Genomic DNA, 22494 nt, shown 5'->3' with positions numbered 1-22494 from the left:
TTAAGCTCATATTCATTTTTTTATTTAAATTCTGATATCTTATAAAACAATTATCTCAATTTAAAAACTGAAGTTATTAAGTAAAAATTAAAAATTAATAATTTATATTTCTAATAGTTATGAATGAGTTTGAGACTCGAGATATATATATTAACATATACAAAAAGTCTTTGATATTTTATTGTAACAATAAATAGTGAAATGCCAAAGTCTTTTACGCTTTGATCCTAAAACAGAGAATTTTACATTTTGATACTCAAATTTTTCAACTTTTGTTTTTATTTTAAACTTAGATTATTTTTTTTGCTTTAATTTCATAATTCAAAATTGGATTTATTGGGTATTAAAATTTATAATTTATTTTTATTTGATTTTATATAGAGTTATCTTGGTCTCATGACCCGAGTCACGAGTTTTGCAGTTTAGTCATGTTGACTCAATTTATTTATTTTTTACTTTTTAATTAACTTTTTTCTTAACTTTAGATTGATTGAAAATTGAACTTTATATTTTTTTTTATTTAGGATTATCATGGTCTCATGACCTGAGTCTCGTATCTTGCGGGTTAGTCAGGTTTACTCAGGTTTTTTTTCTTTTTTTAATTGAATATTTTTTTTCAATTTTATCATTTAATATTGGGTTAATTGGAAATTAAAATTTATAATTTTTTTTATTTTTTTATATGGAGCTATCCCGATCTCTTAACTCAGGTTTGACAAGTTAACCCGGGTTGATTTGGATTTTTTATTTATTTTTTTTTATTTTTTTTCAATTTAATCCTTCAGCATTTGATTAATTGGGAATTGAGCTTTATATAATTTGTTTATATTTGTTTTTTATAGGGTTATCATGGTCTTATAACCCAGGTCACAGATTAGGGTAGTTAACTCAAGTTTTTTTTGTCATTTTTTTAATTGAAATGTTTTTTCAATTTCATCCTTCAATATTAGATTGATTGAAAATTATGCTTCATATTTTTTTCGATTTAGATTCTATGAGGTTATCTAAGTTTAATGACTTGGATCACGGGTTTGGTGAGTTGAATCAAGTGGTTTTTTTTTTTTAACTTCATCCTTCAAAGTTGAGTTGATTGAGAATTGAACATCATAATTTATTTTAATTTATTTTATATGGAGTTTTTTTTGTCTCATGACCCGAGTCACAAGTTTTGCAGTTTAGTCATGTTGACTTGACCATTTTATTATTATTTTTTTAATTACAGATAGATTGCAAAGTAAATATTCAAAATGTTAATAAATTATTAAAAATGAAAAAAAATGGTTTTGTATAGAAAAACTTTGAATTTGGTTTTTAAATAATTGAGAAAGGCGTTTGCATCAAATTATATTTGTTACTCAACTAATTCACAATGAACATTGTTGTTTGAAAGTAGAATATAATCAACATAATAATTTCTTAAAATATATACTGTAAGTAATTTCTATCAATATAGTATTTTATTTATTTATAATTATTTAAATTATCTCCTAATTGGATCGATGTCTTTTCATATTCGATCATATTTGTTAAATTTATATTATTCATATTGGATCATATTTTTCAAATTTAAACTCTTAAATTAAAAATTAAATTAATTAATTGATCCTAATATATATTAAAATGGTAGGAATACAATTGCTTGATATTATTCTAATTGCGTCTATAAATCCAAAAAAGATGGTGAGGTTTAGATGTTTATCTCTACTCTAATACCCAAATCCTTCTTGATCAATAAAAGTCAAAAAGTTAAACCTAAGAGAATATGTGGCACCATGGCGGGGCGGTGCCTCAACTCTCAGACATGTTATAAGATGATAATATTAATATTAATATTAATATTAATATTAATATTAATAATCATAATCATGATGATGGTCATAATGATAGTAAACATGTCATGATACTTGTTAATTATTAGAATCATTACTTTAATAAATGAATATTATATATAACATGCCTAGCTCAGTAGCTCTACATAACCACGATCCTCTCTTAGAGTTTGCTCCTAGTCCCTGAAGAGTGTAGAAGTCTTCAAGAAAGTAACCTCGACATGCAAAAAGAGGAGACAAGATACATCATTGTAGGATCATCTTTATCTAGCATATCCATCCAGTATACTAATGAATATATTTAAGTGCGATTACTTCTTTAGTGAAAAAAAACTTGAGAGTGATCATTGAGTTTCACTGTTGTACAATCAGTGAAGTTTTTCTTTTGTAATTCAGTTTTTTATTTTATTTTTAATTTCATTGTTTTCTTTAATTTCATCTTTAACAACTTTTAAGTTCGTTAGGGTTTTTTAGACTAGCCAAATAAACTGAATTACATCATGGTAATTCTATATGGTTTAATTTTAAACAAAGCTAACCAATAAGTCAGGTTGAGAGGTTTTTTTAGTGTCAATTTCACCCTTATACTTTTTTTTATTGGTCGGTTAGGTTGTTTTTAAATCAGTCAAGTTAACCGGGCCACGCTAGGACAACTCCCACATTATTTAATTTTAAACTTGGGTTAGGTGAGAAATTGGATTGAGAGGTTATTTTTATTTCAATCTCATCCTATGACTTTTTTTACCAATCGACCGGGATGCTTTTAAGCCAGTCAAGTTATCTAGGTTACATCAATACAACTCCCACGCAGTTTAGTTTTAAATCCAGATTAAATAAAGAGTCGGATAAAAAGATTTCAAAGCTAACCTGATGAGCCGGGCTTAATAAAAATACCAAATAATTTTATGCTAACTAAATATCTTTTATTATATTTTAATTTTTTTTTTATCCAGACGACCCACAGCACAACATCAAGATGTAAACTAGTTTGTACTTTTATATAATGAATTCTTGGCATTTTTGCGGGACATATTATCCTTTTGTTACCGATATATAGTATAATGTAGGCCAACATTAAACGTTCAGTAAGTCATATCCAAGAGACCATGATCTGGTTGGCAACATGGACACCAAAATTCTATCTTGAGCTACACTACTAATTATAAGTTGAACCCAACATAAGCCTCCGAGGCACCACTAGATGTAGGCAACTGCATGAACAAAAATGATGCAAATGAATATGGTTCTCCATTAAGGTTGGAAATTTAGAGTGCTCTTGAAATATCTGGTCGGCCAAAACTAGGTTTAGCAGGATTTTTCCTGGCGTGGATAAGATCTGCATTAATTAATTGGAAAAAAAAAAAAAAAAACCTTATCAAGACATACGTGGTCGCTTCCATAATTATATAACTGAGCATATTGGGTCACTCAATAGTTTGTTTTATCAAATGTTTAACGATTCTAGCAACTTTATGCTTAAAAAAAATAATTCAAAGATGGCCCTTGCAATATCTTAGCTAAAGGTTCTATGTCTAGAATCTTGGATAGAACACACTCATGGTGTTACAGGCATTTGCATCTCAGGGGAGTCTTAAAGCTATAACGAACTTCGTAAAGAAACAATGGAGTTTTCTGAAAAGAAATAACGAATTTCTTTTCGGACAGTTGAGAGAATTGATTCTTTCAAAAGCTATATAGAATTTGTAGATATCTTAATTAATTAGGCTCTTGCTTTGTATAAACCTACTCTTTCAAGTTCAAGGATGATGGCAAGTTAGTATGAAATGTTGGTTGATATAACTAGCGTTTAGAAACGCGGCAGAAACTGTGTTTCTTTAAAATTTAATTTTTTTTATTTAAAATTAATTTTTTAATGTTTTTATATTATTTTAATGTACTAATATCAAAAATAATTTTCGAACAATCTTTTTTTAGTTTAACGTGGGTGGGCCAGCTTGCGCGCACCTCGACTAATCCCACGGGCCCTGAAGTTAACGACCATATAAGCCTCTAGTTGTCATCATATGAGCAACCACAGAACTCGAACCTGAGACCACAGAGGAAACAAACATCTTGGTCCTAAGCTTTTACCACTGGCTAAATGGTTTATTTTCCAACAATCTTGATACCATAAAAGAGAGCTCATTACTTGATATTAAATTCTAGGGTTGGCGAGGCAGGTTAGAAGTAAATAAATTTAACTTGCATAATGAAATAAACATATATATATATATATATATAAAAAGTAAAAACTAAGGTCATTTCACGCACTCGTCCACCGAGTAAATAATGCTGTGTGAATGTGATGGACAGATCTTGCAAATCTGATAGCAGATCAAGATTTAACATGCTAACCATATATAAAACTATTGCAAATCAAATCAATCTGATTGCTCATAACATAAGAACAATTTGGAATGAACACGATCTACTTATCATTGTAGGTCACATCAAGGCTAGAATGTCCCTGGATTATTTGATAGGTAGATAGTAATTTAATATCTACCAATTATTTTACATAAAAATACAGAAACCAAATAAATAAAAAATATATTCTCTTAGATACATACATAGAGGCATAGAGGCATAGAGCTAGCTTGGAGGAGTGGTTTGGTCTACGGATCGATCGAGGTGGGGTCTTAACGGCTAATAACTGTCGGGAGGGACCTAGAAGAGAATCATGGATGCCAACTTTGATTAACCGTGTGGGGCCAAGAAAACAAATAAATGGAGAAAAGAGAATCAAATGTAGGGGCTCTCTCCTTTTAAGTCTTTAGGTGAGTCGTCAATTCCATCCTTAATCATATCATGTTCTTAGAGATCTTTGGAATCCCAAGCACCAATCGGTCGCTCCACTAAAGTTAAAGCTTTCTCCAACCCAAGTTTATATTTTAATCACACTACTACCATCTTTATCATTATAACATTTCCTACACATATATATATTCCCTCTACTCTTTAGGTGTTCTTTTAAGCAGTTAATTCGGGGCAAGAGATAGGTTGTAAATGTCTTTTTATAGCTATAAGAGTAGTGCTAATTACGATACCGTTTGATACAGTGACAACTTCTGTTTTTTACCTAACTATCGAGAAAAAAAAACTACTTGGTTAGCTAAATAGATCTTACCTTTTGCACCGGGCTCCATCTATAATTGCGTTCTGTACATCGGTTTTGTAAAAGCTAATATAATCGTTTTTCATACATGTAAACCTACTTTTCATTTATTTTGCATGCAAAGATTCATTTCACTGTAATTTTAACCAAATATATATTTTTTTTAAACTGTAACTAAAAATATTTTTCTTAAACATATACTTTTTCAAACTGTAACTATAAAAGATATCACAATATCAAACACACACCGGGTTATTTGAACATAAATTGCAAATAATATAGAAAGAAAATAAAAAGAAACTAGATTTAGAGTTTCTATAGGATTATTGATGACAAACCTTCTAGAGAAGAAATTGCTAATAATTTGGAAAAGAAAAAGGGAAATTAGATTTAGAGTTTCTTAAGATAGATTTTATGTAGAGTCCACATTTAGTTATTAATAACCAAAAACGTTTAGAATGGTTTTTCATGACAAAAGGTGAAAAATTTACAATATTTTATATATATATATATATATATATATATATATAATACTTGTTTATTTGAATCGATAAATCAAATAATCATTACTAGATGGTATTGTAATTTAGGTGTGCACATGATGAGGATAAGAAGCTCAATCCTAGAACAAAATAGTAGACTTCCTCCCTTGGATTTAAAATCTTAAATTAAAAGAAACTAAAAAGTCTTAAGCTAATAACCCGTGATTATGACTGGACGCGGTTTTGGGGTCTCGAAGTCTGATAAAACGACGCACTACTTTGTCCGTTTCATCTTTTATTCCTTCGAAGCATGTGAGGATGGTTGATTACTTGGGTTCTACTACTTAATTATATATTATTTAGGCTCTGCCACGTCCCTCCCTCGCCTTATTCCTCTATACAGCTACTTGGACCCATGGTCACGGTTTGAAATTTCCAGACTCGTCTTACAAAGTTGTCAAATCGTCCAATTATAACAAATAATTATTCATCCATTTTTAGACTCGAATTTTACTTTTAATTGTTGATAAATTGCTCACCCTTCATCTAAACAATTCATATTAACTGTTTTAATAAATTTATTTGATACATATGATGATAATATTAAGGTATTGTTTTGCAAAACAATGTTTTTAAGTATTTTAATCGATAAAACTCTGATGTAGTAAATCACGTTGCTATAAGATAACAAGAGCCCGTTTATTTTTGTATTTTAAAGATGTTTTATTTTTAAATTTTTTTTATTTTAAATTAATATTATTTTGGTGTTTTCAAATTTTTTTAAAGCTTCTGATGTTAAAAATAAATTTTAAAAAATAAAAAAAAAATATTTCAATATATTTTCAAGTAAAAAACACTTTAAAAATACTATTAAAGTACTATTATCACAATATATAATAATTTTAAATTTATTACATGTGACCATTGAAAAAAAATCAGAGATCCCTCTTTAAATTTTCTTCCCCATTTTTATGGGGATTTGGAGGCAGCATTCGGTGAGAGAGTGACACGTAGCAAAATTTATGTTGGTGGCATGCATCACATTAACAGAAAGTTAAATGGAAGTTATTTTCAATTGCAAGAAACGAATATTTGGCTATTAGAAGTTAAGTAGTCAATAGCTCCAGTTCTAGCATCCTTCTTTTTCTAACTCGTGCATAGTTACTAGATTTTTCTAACTCGATTACACTGAGTTGACAGACTAAGACTAGATTCAAAAATTAAATAAAAAATTACCTAACATACAATCCATTATTTTAAAAACTATTCTAGTCCAATAGGTCGGTTTAAGACCTGGTCGACTCAGGGTTTGAGGTGATATACATTAAAAAAATTAAAAAAAAAACTTGATTCACCTAGTCAAAAATATGGATTCATCAAGTGACTTGGGCAAAATCTTACCATCAATTTTTTAACTCTTTCTTTTTTAAAAAATAATAATTTTTAAAACAATATTATTTTGCTTAAAAAAAAAACTTATGGGGTAACCAGATTGACCCTTAATGACCCTCTCGACTCAGGTCTTGTCTCGGATTAGATTTTAAGGGCCCGTTTGGGGCTTTAGTTGAACCGATTTGTTTTTATTAAATTTTGAATTTTTTTTAATTTTTTTTAAATATTTTTAAATTGTTTTAATACGTTAAAATTAAAAATTAAAAAATTATTATTTTAATATATTTTTAAATAAAAAACACTCAGATAAACTACTCCTCTAGACCGGCTAGAACTGATATAAAATATAGTGAAAAAAGGTTGAAAATACAGGGGAAGGAAAGTAGGAAGAAGAGGGGACCCACACGGTTTAATTTACCATGAAGAATTTGGTAAGAGCTAGTCCAATCTGATACAGTTAGTTACTAGAAGAATTTCGGTGATTAAAGTGAAGAATGTTGAGACCATTTATGGCATGAGGTCATTGCTATTATGGTTTCAAGCTCACATCTGTATCCCTTGCTGTCAATATATTAAAATAATATATTTTATGTTAATAATTTTATATATTAATCTTGATTAACCATAATATATTTTATAATCTCGCTGCAATACTTAGGCAGCATACATTAACTAAAAGCCTTTTTTCATAGTAAAAAAACTTATTTTAATTTAAGATATCTTTGTTTATTACTGGTTTGGAGGGCACTTTTACTAAAAAATAAAACCATATTAGAAAAGAAAGATTAAAGAAGGTGCTTAATTGAGAAGGTTGGAATACCAAAATGAGAAATGTTAATATTAGTATACCTCTAAGTTTATGAACATGAACAGATAATGCAATCATGCTTGAAGAAGAGTTGGGTCACTCTACCTTTTCCCAAAAAAATCCAGTGTGGTGTCTAATTTCATTGGATGGGCTTGTTGTCCTCTTATCTGGTCTTCATTGATACAGCTTGGGGGCTTGAACTTCACGTCCTAAAACTCAAGTGACGGCCCTGACCATCATAGATTCATCCATGGTGTGTTTGCACTGCATATCCATGAATTTTAAAGAATTTTGCTTCATAAATGCCCAGGATATTATTGATTAATTCATTTTTCCTGATGGTTTATGTTTTATCCTAGTCAATATATATATATTAGATAAAAATATAAATTATATCTTAAAACTTCACCTAATAGTTTAAGCTACTGGGTCGAGATGGTTCTTTCTTGATGACTAAGCGGTTACGAGTTCGAATTTTACCATCCTTATTTATTTGATAAAAAAAATTAAGCAAAAGATAGCGTGGGTCTGTGCAAGTTTCAAGTTCAAAGAGTATGTTAGAAAAAAATATAAATCATATCTTAGAACCTCACCTAATAGCTTAAATTATTGGATTGAGATGATTTTTTGATGATAAATTACATGTTACTCAATATAATCTCTCTTGTAGGCTATGTTTGTTTCCCGGAAAGTGATTTCCGGGAAACCACTTTCCAAACTTTCCTGTATTTGTTTGCCATTAGGAAAGTTGGTCAACGGAAAACACTTTTCAGTCAAAGAAAAATTTGGCTTGGTTTTCAGGAAAGTGTTTTCCTGAAAAATTTGAGCGGAAAACACTTTCCGGAAGTTGTGAAAAATTTAGAAATGTCATATTATTTGCTGATTATATCAAATTTGGTCCTCAAACTTTTGATTGCTATATATATTTTGTTTTGAATATTTATTTTTCAATTTCATCTCTTAAAATTTAATTTTTATATTAACTTTGGTCCTCATTTTTATAATTGTTATTTGTTTTTTTCTTATCATTTTTTTATTGAAATTTTTTATCTATCAAATTTGATCCTCATTCTTTTGATTATTACTTATTTTATTTGAAATAATTTATGAAATGGTAATTATTATTATTTTAATTTCTTCATCTTTTATCTTTTTTATTTTTTATATTTGATCTCTATTATTTTGATTATTATTTATTTTATTTGAGATAATTTATGAAATTATATTTTTTTTCAATTTTATTCTCATTCAACCTTTTAATTTGTAAGACTTGTTCCTCATTATTTTAATAAACTTGAAAAAAATAAAATATTAATAAGTTATTTTTCAGCTTATTTTCTATGACATAACCAAACACTGGAAAATATTTTCCAACTTATTTTCCATTACACTATCAAACATCAGAAAATAATTCATTTTCTCGTAATTCACTTTTCTAGAATTCACTTTAAAAAAAAATTAACTCTCATTCAACTTTTTAATTTGTAAGATTTGTTCCTCATTATTTTAATAAACTTAAGAAAAATAAAATATTAATAAGTTATTTTTCAGCTTATTTTCTATGACATAACCAAACACTGGAAAATGTTTTCCAACTTATTTTTTATTACACTATCAAACATCAGAAAATAATTCACTTTCTTGTAATTTACTTTTCTAAAATTTATTTTTTAAAAAAAATTAACATTTCAGCAAACAAACAAGACCGTAATCCTAGTTGAAAGTATTTTTTTAAAACCGTGCAAAAACTAACGCAACGCCATTCAGACAAGATAGTACACTTGTGATAGTTGAGTTGTCCTCATGGACGGTTGGTTATCTCTGAAACCCTTTTGCAGTAAAATAAAATCATGAACAACTTACAACCACCTATGATATAAATATATAGGACAACAACACAAACCACAATCATCCATAGATTATACAATGTTGTATTTAGAAAACATGCAATATAAAAATAACTCTTCGAATACTCAAAGTTGTACATTCGTGAATTCTGCTCTGCGCATTTTTACATTAACCGGAACTTCTTTGTAGGATTGCACCTTCTCGGCTGCTCTTCGCAATGGCCTTCCGATAGAAGATCTAAGCGATACCTGTGCTTCATTTCCTGCTCCACAAGTTTCTTCCTTCGTGATAGATGAAGTTAGACCATTTTCTTTCCTTGACTTATCTCTTGAAACTGGAAACTTGGCAACCTCAATCTCGAATAACTTCTCGGCAGGTTCCCGCTCTTGGGATTTAAACCTAGCAGATTGCCTTCGCACACAACGCCTGCAGCACAGGGGAAATGCAGGCTTCAAGGTTAATGTACTTTCGAAAATGTACAATTACAACGATTGTGGCGAGATACAGAACGGTGAAACACCAAAAAATGCTCAAGAACTTGGCATAGTGCTCATTTTCTTGTTAACTTGCTTCTAATGTTCTCAATGTTCTCAAACTCTAATATAGAGAGCAAGCCTTTTATTACTAGAATATAGGGAGCAATCCTTTTATTACTAGAATATCACCCTAACAAAATGGTTTTCTACATAAACTTGCAAGGTTTTAGCCCCGTGGAGAATGGAATACCGCGTTCAAGACCCATTTCCATTTAGTATTGAAGACTTGATTGTTGAGAAACTGGTGGAAGTGAACTAACCTTTTGGTTTCAGTCTTCTCTTTTTCTGCAGTTTTTCGATTTGTTGTAGAAGGGCCCATGGCTGCACAGCAAGTCATTTGAGAGTTGAGTACCTTGCGCAAGCAATTGAGAAACAAAAGAAACTACTTGGCATTCAGAAGCCATTTTAGGTCAAAATGCTTACATCGACTTCTTCCTGTGCGTCTTCCGCTGCGACCACAGGGTTTGATATCATTGCTAGCTTCTGGCAAGCATTCTGCTTCTTCTATCTTTTCCACTTCCTTGAACCAACAATGTATAATGTGCTCAAGTGATAAAAAAGTAAGAAGCTATGAATGGTTTTAACAATTTTGTTGACACACATAAAGTTGAAGAGACTCACCTGGGAGACAGCATTTTGACAGTTCACGTCTGCTTTTCCCTGCATAACAACAAGATTCATTGTCAATGACATTAAGGGACACTTTCATCCAATTAAAACCAGTTCAGGTCTGGCACTAAAATATGTTCCCTTGATCCCTTTCCTATATGTTTCGAAATGTCACTGAATTGGAGTCAAACTTGCTCCAAATGCACATGTCCATGTTGATTTAAAACCGTTCAACGCGACTATGATTGGAGGAAGAGATTAATTTTTCTATAATGCCAAAGTTTATCATACCGGAAGAAGAAGCGTGTGGCTGAAAAAGATTAAAATCCCTCATGAAATTGCATAGAAGAAGTTGAATTTAAGAGAGGGAGTGAGACAATATAAAGAGAAGAGAATTGTATTGAATGGTGTGATTTGTTTACAAAAGAGTAGTCTAGCCTGAGGGGAAGGTTTCTCGTTCTAACTGGTACGGGACAAACTCAAGGTGGTAAAATGGAGACCAACTTGAGCTTGAAACTAAATTCTGAAGACATTCAGGAGTACGCACCTTAGTGAAGATATCAGTAGTTTAACCAACAAAAGAAACTGACAATAGTCCAATGGTGCTATGAGTGAGATGGTGATGCACAAAGTGACAATCAATCTCAATATGTTTTGTGCGTTTGTGCGTTAATGAAATATATCATTGTGAACAATCTAGATAGCACTCTGATAATCACAGCTGATGATTGTGGAAGTAAAATGAGTGACACCCATCTCTTAAAGTAACAATCGAAGCAAAAGAAGTTCCCAATTTGTATCAGTAAAGGCGCAATTCTCGAATTCTGTGCTGGATCGAGTGACAACTAGTTGCTTCTTGCTGCTCAAGAAATAAAAGAATCACCAAGGAAGAAGTAATAGCCAGTTGTGAATCTACAATCATGGGGTCAACTGCCCGAGTAGGCAAGAAGCTCAAGTGAAGAGTGGGCAAAGAGATGTCACGGAGACATAATAGGGCGTGCAAAGAGGAGAGAAGAATTGACTAGTAATATAAGAGATGTCAGGACAAGTAACTATAAGATAACAATACTTGTCACTGTATATGATATGTTTGCCCACATCGATTAGAAGGAGAAACCTTCCACTTAGGCTAGACTAGATACACCTCTTGTAAACAAATCACATCATTCAATACAATTCTTTTCTCTTTGTATTGTCTCCCTCCCTCCCTCTCTTAAATTCAACTTAGTATCAGAGCCACTATATTAGTGTTCCTCAAATATATACATTAACAGAATTGTAGCATGATTGTATTGAATGGTATGATTCGTTTACAAGAGAGGTATTCTATTTATAGTCTAGTCTATCTCATTCTAACCGATGTGGAACAAATATATACATTATATACATTAACAGAAGACATTGCAGTAAACCAGGGAAGGCATGACTCTTGCCAAGCATCGAGGCATTTCTAAACCACAGCTTGTGATGGATAGTATCCAGTCCACTCTTGGGTTACAAGCATTTACGGAATTTATTAATGAGATTGGTTTTATCCTGAATTAATTAAAGTCCTAAAACAGTATTCTACTCGTTTTCACTTTCTGTATCACTCGATAATGCAATGCCATGAAACAGAATATGCAGAGTTGTGTGTGTTCTGCTGCATCTCAAACTCAACCATTTTAATGGACTCTGACGATGAATAGCAGGATGAAAAGTGAAACTAACCTGAGCTTCTAGATTTCTAGCTTTATGTAAGGCATCCTTGCATACAACTTCGTGCTGCAGTGCCTTCAGCTGAAATGACAATACCGGTTCCTGAATCAGGCTCATACCAAAGGAAACAAAAGACTAGAATTCAAGGCAAGCAGTTGGTGTTTCAAACAAACTCACCTTTTCTCTTCCTAAATTAAGCTCCTGTTAAATAAGAAAGAATACAATCAAATATCACTCAAAATTATACTACTGCAAATGAGATTAGCTTTAAATATTGATGCATGGAAGAAACATACTGCTAACATCTGGCTGTTTGATTGAGCAAGATTCCAGTTCTGCAACTGCAAATTCTGATAATTCATTCGCAGATCCCGCAATTTATTTCCACTCAATTCTATAATTTTACTGTTCAATCATAGTTAAGAAAATCCAAATCCATCAAAATTTGGTTGTTTGTGTTAGACGTGCAATCTTTTTCTTAGATCCCAAATCCCAAATAGTGAAATGAGTAAGGTTTCTTACCTGTCCAATTTCCCATATTTACTTTCTCTACAACCAAACAAACAAAGAAACACACAAAGGCAATTAAACAAACAAAAGAATAAATAAAGCAATCAAAGGATACTTTCTCTCTTCTACCAGTTTCAGCAGCACTGCCTTTTCCTGTTTCACCTAAAAAAAATAAAGACACAAAAGCCAACTCAATGCAAGGTTCATTCCACAAAAAGGATTACCGCACCACTAAAAGAAATCAACCCATTTCATTTCTTTCATTTTCTCGCCGACAAGGGACATTCTAGTACTAGGTTGCGAATCAACCAGACTAATTCTTCCCGTACAATCTTAAGGACATATCCCCATATATGCATGTGCATTCATAGTAAATGACCCAAAAGAAAAAAGAAAATGATATGCGTACCAGAAGAAGCTGATCAATTAAGTCTTGAGTACATTCAGGAATCCTTGGCTGTTCTTCTATGAGGCCAACAAATTTGGATTGTGACTGAGTGTTGGTAATATCAGAGAGCCTTCTCCTCATTATGTTACCAAATGATGATCTTTTTTCCATTCTGTCTCCCTTCATGCTTTTCTAACTCCTCTTTGACACCCCAATAAAAGGATATGGAAGAAAATGCGATTTCTACAGAAATTAAAAGCAAGTGAAGCGGATGGTGTTTTTGGGTCCAAAACTGGTTTCTAGAGCAAAAGAAAAAGAAACCAAAAATCTTCAAGACAGAGTTGATACAAGAAATCAAATGGTTTCAAAGTATTAGAGAAAGAGATAAAGAGAAGGGAATGGATCAACGAAAAGGGAAAGTGTTTAATTTGGGAGTGGAATCAAGTTTTTGGTTTGGTCCAAAGAAAACGAAAGAGAAATAAAGGAGAGAGGGCCAATAGATGGAAAACATTACCGTATGTATGGAGAGCAGGTTTGGAGTTCTAACGGCTTCCTGAAGCTAAGCGCCAATATCTATCCGAACCTCTTTTTTGAATTTCCGAACCTTCTTCGGAATCTCTTCTTTTTCTTTTTTCCTTTTCCTTTTTCTTTTTATAGGTATTTTTTTCTTGAATTTTCCTTTTCAAATTAACAACCTTTTTTCCCCTTGTCTAATCATTATTATAATTGTTTTTCTATTTAATATACTAACACATTCGTTTATATTTATTATGCTTCATTTAAATTTAATCCTTTTTTCTTTAATGAATTCAAATTATATGTAATTACAAGTAGCTCATTTGTTCCTCTTTGTTTATTTATTCAAAATAAATAATACTCTTAAGAATTCTTTAGTTTCCTCGAAAGATGTTTTTTTTTAAATATTTCTTGGTTATTATATATTCAAAGTCTTGAAATTAAAATATAAAATATCAGGTTATGAAAAATAATTAAAATTATTCAAATAAGGATAGTGCATTTTGCTTTTGATATCGAACCAAGGAAGTAAATAATCTTGAACGTTAGCAACAATCCATTGGCCACTAACCTTCATGACAATTAATTTATATCAAATTATGTTTTATAATAAATCAACTGGGATTTTTAATGGAGCTTTATTGTTTATATAAATAGTTTAAATTCCTTATTTTTTTTAATTTTTTTTTAATTTCATCTTCAGACTTTTTAGTCATTTAGGTTATTTTTAGACCAATCAGGTCAACCGGATCACATCGAGACAACTTCCATTTAGTTTAATTCTAAACCCGGACTAGACAATGAGTCAGGTCGAGAGTTTTCTTTTTTATGTCAATTTCATTTGTTTTTTTTTTCTCAATTTCACCACAAACTTAGATTGGCCAAGTTGTCTTTAAACCTGTTAAGTTGATTGGATTACATTGATACAACTCCCACAAGGTTTAATTTTAAACTCATGCTAGGCAATGAATTAGGCTGAGAGTTTTATATTTTATGTTAATTTCATCTATTTTTTCTCAATTTCATACACAGACTTGGGTCGGTCAGGTTATCTTTGGACCTGTCAAGTCAAATAAGTCACATTGGGGTAACTTCCACATGGTTTAAATTTAAACCTAAGCTAGGCAATGAGTCAGATCGAGAGTTTTCTTTTAAATGTCAATTTCATCCATTTCTTTCTCAATTTCGTCCACAAACTTAAGATGGTCAAGTTGCCTTTAGACCAACCAAGTTGACTAGGTCTTATCGGGACAACTCTTACATGGTTTGATTTTAAATCTAAGCCAGGCAAGGAGTCAAATTGAGAGGTTTTAAGGTTGACCTGTTAAGCCGAATTCAATAACAAAGTCAAATAATTCTCTACAACCTGGATATCTTTTGTTATGTTTTTTTTTATTTGACTCACAGCGTAGCATGTTGGTGTAGTTTATAAGTGAAAAAAAAAAAAGATTTATATCTCATATTAGAAAGAAACACTAAATCCTAAGTGTTTATAAGTGTATGTTTCTATTATGTAGTAAATTGAGTGAAAGTCATGGTGGATAGACTCTTCTAGTGGGCTTCCTAATGCCATTATATGAATATTTATAATATCAAAAGATGATACTTGACACTTGTAACTCGGGACTTAATTTGTTTGTGAGGTTATTTTTTTTAGTTCATTTCTTTTATTTTTTTCATAATTAATTTTGATATTTGTGATTGTTGGGATAAAACTGAATAATAACTATTCAATTTAATTCAAAATATAATTGTCTTATTAATAGTCATATAGTTTCATTAACAATCATATAGTTTTATTATAATATTTTAAGTCTATATAAACCTGTTACTACATAAAGAAAAAAAGATATACAAAAAAGTATTTTCTTTTCATTATTTTCTATGTGAAGTCTGTGAATAATTTAACGGATCTACTCATAAAAGAACTATTTAAAAACATGAAACGACAAGTAGAATGAGGCTGAAATGTGTAATTAAAGATACTGGTAATGAGAACCCTACTTTGGATTAACAAGAAGCTTATCTTTAAGTTTAATATATGTTGGACACTGATAATTAATTTTGGATTATATTATAATAGTATTCAATGTGTTCTATTACATAGAGGATGATGAGTGTAAAGTCTTAATAGAATTTAAAGTTCTTGTTTAATGTAATAAATACATGTATAATTCCGTGTATATATATATATATATATATAGAAGTGATGTTATTTTTTACAAGAGTTAGGGTTTTCTCTTGTAAATATTCATGAAAATATTCATCAGGTTTGCTCATCTTTGTAAATGTGAAAGACAGAAATTGTGATCTTTTTCAAATGTACATTTACCTAGTTTTGACTAAAAATTGACTCTTGTCCAATCCAATGTTCGAAATCAAACTAGTGGTCAATGAGACATGGGGTGTTTATTTGTGAAACTATTCTTGCCAAATCTCTAGTATAGATCCTCATTCACATTATTGTTAATTTTACTTTAGTTTTTACTCACATTAATTAATATCTCTAGTAAATAATGTACATAAATCAAATAATCACGAGTTAAATGAGCCAAAGATGACAAGCAATTAAAGATTAATTGAGCATATTATATATATAGAGATATACAATGATATAATTTTTATTTATGTTTTTCACATAAACACATTTATCAACTTCATTGATGTTGAACTCATTTGACAATATAACTTTATCAAATTTTTCATGTCATTATTTGGATGCTTATTTCAAATTACATAATGATTCGACAACCTTACAAGATTTTTTTTCTTATCCATTAATAACAAACCCCTTGAGTTATTCTATGTGAATATCTTTTTTAGGTCATCATTTAAGAAAGTTATTTTTATATCAATTTGATGTATTTCAAGCTTATTAATAGATAAAATGGTTATTAGCATTCGTATGGAAGTTATTTTTGACATAGAGAAATATATATTAAAATAGTTCACACCTTCTTATTGTTTGAATTCTTTAACAACAAGTGTTGTTTTGTATTTGTTAATAGTTTTGTTAGCTTTCATCTTTATTTTAAAGATTCATTTATGGCCTGGTAGTTTACTTTCAGGTAGAAAATCCCTTAGTTTCCATGTATGATTATTTATAATATATTATATTTCAATATTGACTACTTCATTTCACTAGTAAGCTTCAGGACAAAACATTGCCTTGGAGTAGGTCTGAGGTTTATTTTCTAATATGTTAGAAATTTAAAAATAAATATTTTGGTTGTTTTTTTCCTTGAACTCCTTCTATGTTCAACTTCATCATCTTTTAGTTGAATATGACCACTTGAACTAGTGTCTTTGTCATTCTCATAAGTGAACAATTTTCTTATGTTTTTTTAAATGGAAATACATCTTCAAAATATGTGGCATTCCTTGATTTCATTATAATATTAGGATGAATGTTCTTTATACTTGACTTATGTACAATAAATTGATATGCATTACTATTATAAACATAATTGATAAAAACATAATCTATAGTTTTAGATCTTATCTTGAGGTTTTTAGGATTATGTACTAGCACCTTTACAAGACATCCCCACACTTTGAGTTATATATAGGAAGTTTTTCTTTCTTTTCATAATTCATAAGGTGTTTTTTTGAAACTTTTTATGAGATACTTTGTTAAGTATATAGTTGACAGTTATAATTGCCTTCCCCTACAAGTTTCAAGGGGCTCCATAACTTATCAACATGGCATGCATTATTTCTATAAGTGTTAGGTTTTTATGTCATTTTAATATGGTGAATAATGAGCAGTGGTTTGATGAATAATGCCATTTTAAAAACAAAATTTATCAAAAGGTGTTTTGTATTCCCCATATTTATCACTTTTTATTTCCTTTATTTTATTGTTAAGTTGATTTTCAACTTCATTCTTATAATGTTTAAACATTTTAAGAGTCTCATCTTTACCAAAATTTCTTTTATGTCCTTTAAGACCTTTTAAATGTATAACAATTAAGTCTATTTAAGGGGCACTAAACTCGAGATACGGATCACACATGCATATGGTCAAAGATGACAAAAAATAATTCAACCCCTATATTATTGAGTTCTATTTAAGTTTGTTATTATATATAATTTATGTTATTTTGTTGGCCATTTTGTTTAGTATGTTACTAGTTTGCATGTTCGCGCTACGCAATGAAGGGACTAAAACTCTTTTGAAAAAAAAAAGTCCAGATCCTGAAGAATTATTTGGCATTGTTATTAAACCTAAAAACATAATCATTTTGAAAAAAAAATCATCAATATAAATTTTCATTGCAAAATAAGGCCAATATATGTGTTCAATAAAATAAATCAAGAATTATTATATGTGTTAATAAATAATAATAAATTTGTTAATATAAACCTAAGATTGAGTCATGAAGCTAAAATAAAGATGTATATTAAGATATTTAATCTTATGTCACATGTGACTTTTCAATTTTTTTTAATCTAATTATAGAATAATAGTTTTTTTAAAAAACAAATCATTTTAAATAATCACAAAACATATATTTCTCAAGTCTAAAATCAATTTTCTTATTAACATCTTTCTTGTTTATCATTGTTTCTGTTAAAAAATAATTACGATTGCTAAAGCAAATTAAAAAATCAAAATATTATATCCATATTTTATGTGTGATTGAAAGTTGAAAAAATAATAAATGTGTTAGAATCATGTTCAAAATCTATTTAGAAATTTTTTAAAAAATTAAATCTATTTTTAATGAACAATTTATTATTAATATTATTATTATTTTCATATTAGATATATAATAATTGAAAAACAAATTATTAAAACTCAAATAAAAATTTATAATATTATTTAAAAATCATGTCAAAACCAAATAAAAAAAATAAAAAGAAAAAAAGTAAGGCTCGGTGCCTGACCCTTTAATAGCAAGCTAGGCGCGCGTGGGCTTGGAGGCTAGACCCATACACCTGACCTTGCTTGTTATTATTATTATTATTATTATTAAGGGGTCATTTGCCCCTTATTTTTTAAAAAAATAAAGCACACAACGTGTTATCTGTTGAGATAGACAACATGTTGTTTGCTTGCATAGTTTTTAGTTGTCTAATTAGCCAAAAACTGGGTAGAAAATGGCCTTTTATTTTTTGGACCAAACAATCTATTTTTAAACAAATTTTGACCTGAAAACATATGAAAAACAATATATATAACTCAATAAACTTATTTGTGCCTTTAAAGTTGCCAAAAATCTATCAAAAAAGAAAAATCAACCTGAGATTCTAAATCTTTCCAAGCTTGATCTATTATTTTGAGCAAATTGGAAGTGAATAGCAACAACTGTCCAACTCTCCTATTAAAATGGAATAATTGAGCACCAAAATTAATTATTTTATGGTTGGAATTGTAATAGCCAACTACCTTTTCTTTCTAGCCCTATTTTCCAACAAGTCTCACTTTCATTTAGGACCAAAAAAAAATTATAGATCAAAAAAAATATTAGCAAAAATTTTAGATCAGACTTATTATTCTTCATGTTTTACAATCTAGTCCCTCTTTTTTTGATTTAGTAATTCTACAATAATTGCAACTCTAATTCTATTTAATTAAGTAATCGAAGGTTGTAATTAAAAGAAGAAAAAGTGAAAAAGATAAAAAAGTTGCTTAAAAAGAAATTAATTTAATATATTTACAAATTAAAAAAACTTTTTTAAAAAATCTTTACTCCACCGATAAAAAGACAAAAAACATGTTAGGTAGGTAAAAGGTTACATTATTGGTTGGTTGTGATTAATACTTTACCTTTTATATTTGTTTTTTTTTTCCTAACATTATCAACATTTATTTTTTGATGAATTAACAAAATTACAGATCTCCTCCTCCCATTCTCTCCCTTCTGCTCCAGTAAAGAGATTGTGAGAGAGGATTGCTGTATTCCAAGAATCTCACAAGTAAGTATTTTGCTTTTGAATTTGTATTTTGAGCCATGAAGCTCAATTGCTAAGTGAATTTGTTTGTTATTCATAGGTTCTTGTCTGTAGTCTCTTTCTGGTTGAGATTTGCTGAGATTTCTTGTATAGATACATGTGAAAAGGGTAGATCTTAGTCTTTTTCCCAGGTTTTAGGGTGTAGAGCTCAAAAGAATCTAGAGTTTGTTAATTAATTTGGGTTGAATTCATGGGTATTTGGGTAATGTTTAGAATAAGAAGTTACGGATGATGAAACTTCTGGTACAGGGATAGGAATTAAGTTCATTAGTTGAACCATGCAGATCTAGGAGAGGAGAGAAGGAACTAGACCAATCAACCAGATCCACTCTGTTTCTTTCTTTACATTTTTATAAGTGGGTAAGTGATAAATTGTCTGTAGCTCAAGCCTTCCCCAGTAAATAAATCCATGGGTATCCCTCTCAAATTTATTCAGATGGGAAGCTTCCCTGAATATAAATTTTGCAATACAATATAGAATTCAAGTGTTTGATGGAATATGTAAGGTGTTTGGGTGAGGTAGGTGTAGTGTTTGGAGAAAAGACTGATCCAAGAATGGATTCGGTTCAGAAAGAGAAGGAAAGAAGAAATATAAAAGAGAAGCTTGAAATCAAATCTTGAAATGGCTACAAATAGGTGCAATTTGGTCAAGAATTCTTTGACTTACAAACGTAAAGGATTTTATCCTTAAACAACCCATCACCTATAGGCGCTTTCACAAGCCCATCTCTTTTCTGCCTCTTGTGTTGTGATCAATGAGTTTCAGCAAGCCACAGCTCTCTCTTCAACTCATGCCCACAGATCCTCTGGTAGATGGATCTCTAGTATGATTTTTTGATCTTTTGCTTGAAACATGACGCCCTAATTTTACATTTGGGATGTTAGATGTGTATCTGAGTTTGGCAGTACCATGGCATGGTAGATGCTTCATGCATGCTCTGCAACTGCATTAAGTTGCAGCGGCATTTGGGACAAAACCAGAATAAATGGCTTTCATTTTTTGAATCAACTAAGTTGGTTTATGGGCTTTTGATTGTTATAGGTCATGTGGCATGTATGATGAAGGGGAACCCCACCCCTTCCTTCCGTTCCCCCTGAAAAAAACACTGCAAGTAGTTGGGCATTGTTTTCATGCTGATAATTCTTTTAGTTTAACTTTCTAGATTTATTACTTGTTTCTGGATCTAAAGCAGTTTCATTTTTTAACTTTATAGGGGAATGGACAAACATGCCAGATTTCTCTCTCTCTCGTTGCAGCGCTGGCTACCTTTATCCAATTGACATATGGAACTCTCTCCATTTAGAACACACGATGCTATCATAACCATATTCTTTGTTACTGTGCTCGTCCATGTTGCATGGAGTGCATGTGAAGTTAAACTTGAAGCTGCTCACTTCAAATCAATTGCTGCCCGCACATGTCTAGAATTATTGCCCTTGTTATTCTAATCATAATCCTTGACCCAGCCATTGGGTGGTCACTTTTTTCTTATGAGTCTTGTTGTTTATACGGGTTTATGTGAGGAATTGTCACAATTGTGTGAAATGTTGTATAATGCAGTTCTGCCAGCATATAGGGGCTTATCCAATGTAGTTCTGCAAGCATATCCAAGCATATGCAGATCATGCCATGACAGAAGAGTTAAATGTTGAGTCAATTAGGTCAGTTGTGTAGTCTGACCCGAGCCATTGAAGACAATCATTTGTTGGTGTCTCATTGGATTTGTTACCTGACAGTGTTTATCCAACAAATGATTCTCTTCAATGGCTCGGTCAGGTTACACAAGCGATCTAGTTGGCTCAGTATTTATCGCTTCTGTCATGCTATGACCTATATATACTTGAATAACTGCATTGTAAAGACCACATGCTTGGAGAACTACATTGCAAAGACCCCTATATGCTAGAACTGCATAAAGACCCCATAAGCTTGGAGAATTGCCTTGTACAATGATTCACACAATTGTGACCATTCCTCATGTAAAGTATATGCTACCCATTGTGCGGGCAGCAATTGAATGCTATAGATGTACACATGAAATTAGACTATGTAAAACCCTTTTTGTGGTTGTAAGATTATTTTTTTTCATCGAAATCTCATATCTATGAATGGTTGGTGGTAATAAAAATACCAAAGACATGGGCCGCTACCAAAATATTATGTATAGATATAGTTGCTTGGTGTAAATGAAATTACAAATACTTTTTTGACAAGAATGATTGTAACTTGGTTTTAAACAATCGCACCTCTCTTGGTACCTTTAACATAAAAAATGGTGTAGTTTATTATTAGATCTGTTAGCCGCGCCACTTTATGGATCTGGGTATCTGAATGTTCGTGGAACTTTTTTTTCATGGACAAGCATCCTGTGTAAATGTTCAAGATGGAAATGGTTTGTTCAGGGGATGCTTCAGCTTAAACCTTTTTTTTTTTTTTTTTTTGAGATCCATGGTCGAACCTGCATGGTTTGAACACAAAAGGCCTAATCACGGCTCATAAGAATGTTCTTAAATTCTGGATTAAAAAAGAAAAACTACTTAATCAGTTCCAGCAGAGAAGAAAACATTTATTTTGTAGCAGCTCAGCCATCCTGGGAGCAATTGGTCCTATAATGCGTAGATCCTGTCAGTGTCGATTACCAAGGAAAAAAAATGCATCGTTCAAAAAAAGAAGATAATGACATTGATAAAAGAGTTTATTTTTTTAATATATACCTTTATAACAAGACATATAACTTTTGATGTTATAGTTAGTTAATGGACTGAAGCCTTATATCTTATAGGTAAAAACTTTATAGCAATTAG

The 22494-nt window shown here is 30.6% G+C and overlaps 1 protein-coding gene and 1 long non-coding RNA gene across 2 annotated transcripts; one reads left to right on the top strand and one right to left on the bottom strand.

The window, feature by feature from the left end:
- Nucleotides 1–9477: 9477 nt before the first annotated feature.
- LOC18098245 (SHUGOSHIN 2) lies at nt 9478–13735 on the bottom strand. The gene is made up of 9 exons (XM_006384894.3): nt 13237–13735; nt 12943–12989; nt 12614–12722; nt 12495–12518; nt 12330–12398; nt 10632–10670; nt 10434–10530; nt 10271–10331; nt 9478–9900 (listed from the first exon to the last, which is right to left on the bottom strand). The coding sequence occupies exons 1-9, from the start codon at nt 13399–13401 to the stop codon at nt 9600–9602; spliced, it is 912 nt and encodes a 303-aa protein (XP_006384956.1). The 5' UTR covers nt 13402–13735; the 3' UTR covers nt 9478–9599.
- Nucleotides 13736–19478: 5743 nt separating this feature from the next.
- LOC18098244 (uncharacterized) lies at nt 19479–21778 on the top strand. The gene is made up of 2 exons (XR_002981228.2): nt 19479–19653; nt 20904–21778. It is a non-coding gene; the product is annotated as an uncharacterized LOC18098244 (long non-coding RNA).
- Nucleotides 21779–22494: the final 716 nt, after the last annotated feature.

Source organism: Populus trichocarpa, chromosome 4 (assembly GCF_000002775.5).
Source record: "Populus trichocarpa isolate Nisqually-1 chromosome 4, P.trichocarpa_v4.1, whole genome shotgun sequence".
Lineage (NCBI taxonomy): Eukaryota > Viridiplantae > Streptophyta > Magnoliopsida > Malpighiales > Salicaceae > Populus > Populus trichocarpa.
The sequence above is the reverse complement of the archived record's forward strand: the minus strand, read 5'-3'. Positions and strand labels throughout refer to the sequence as shown.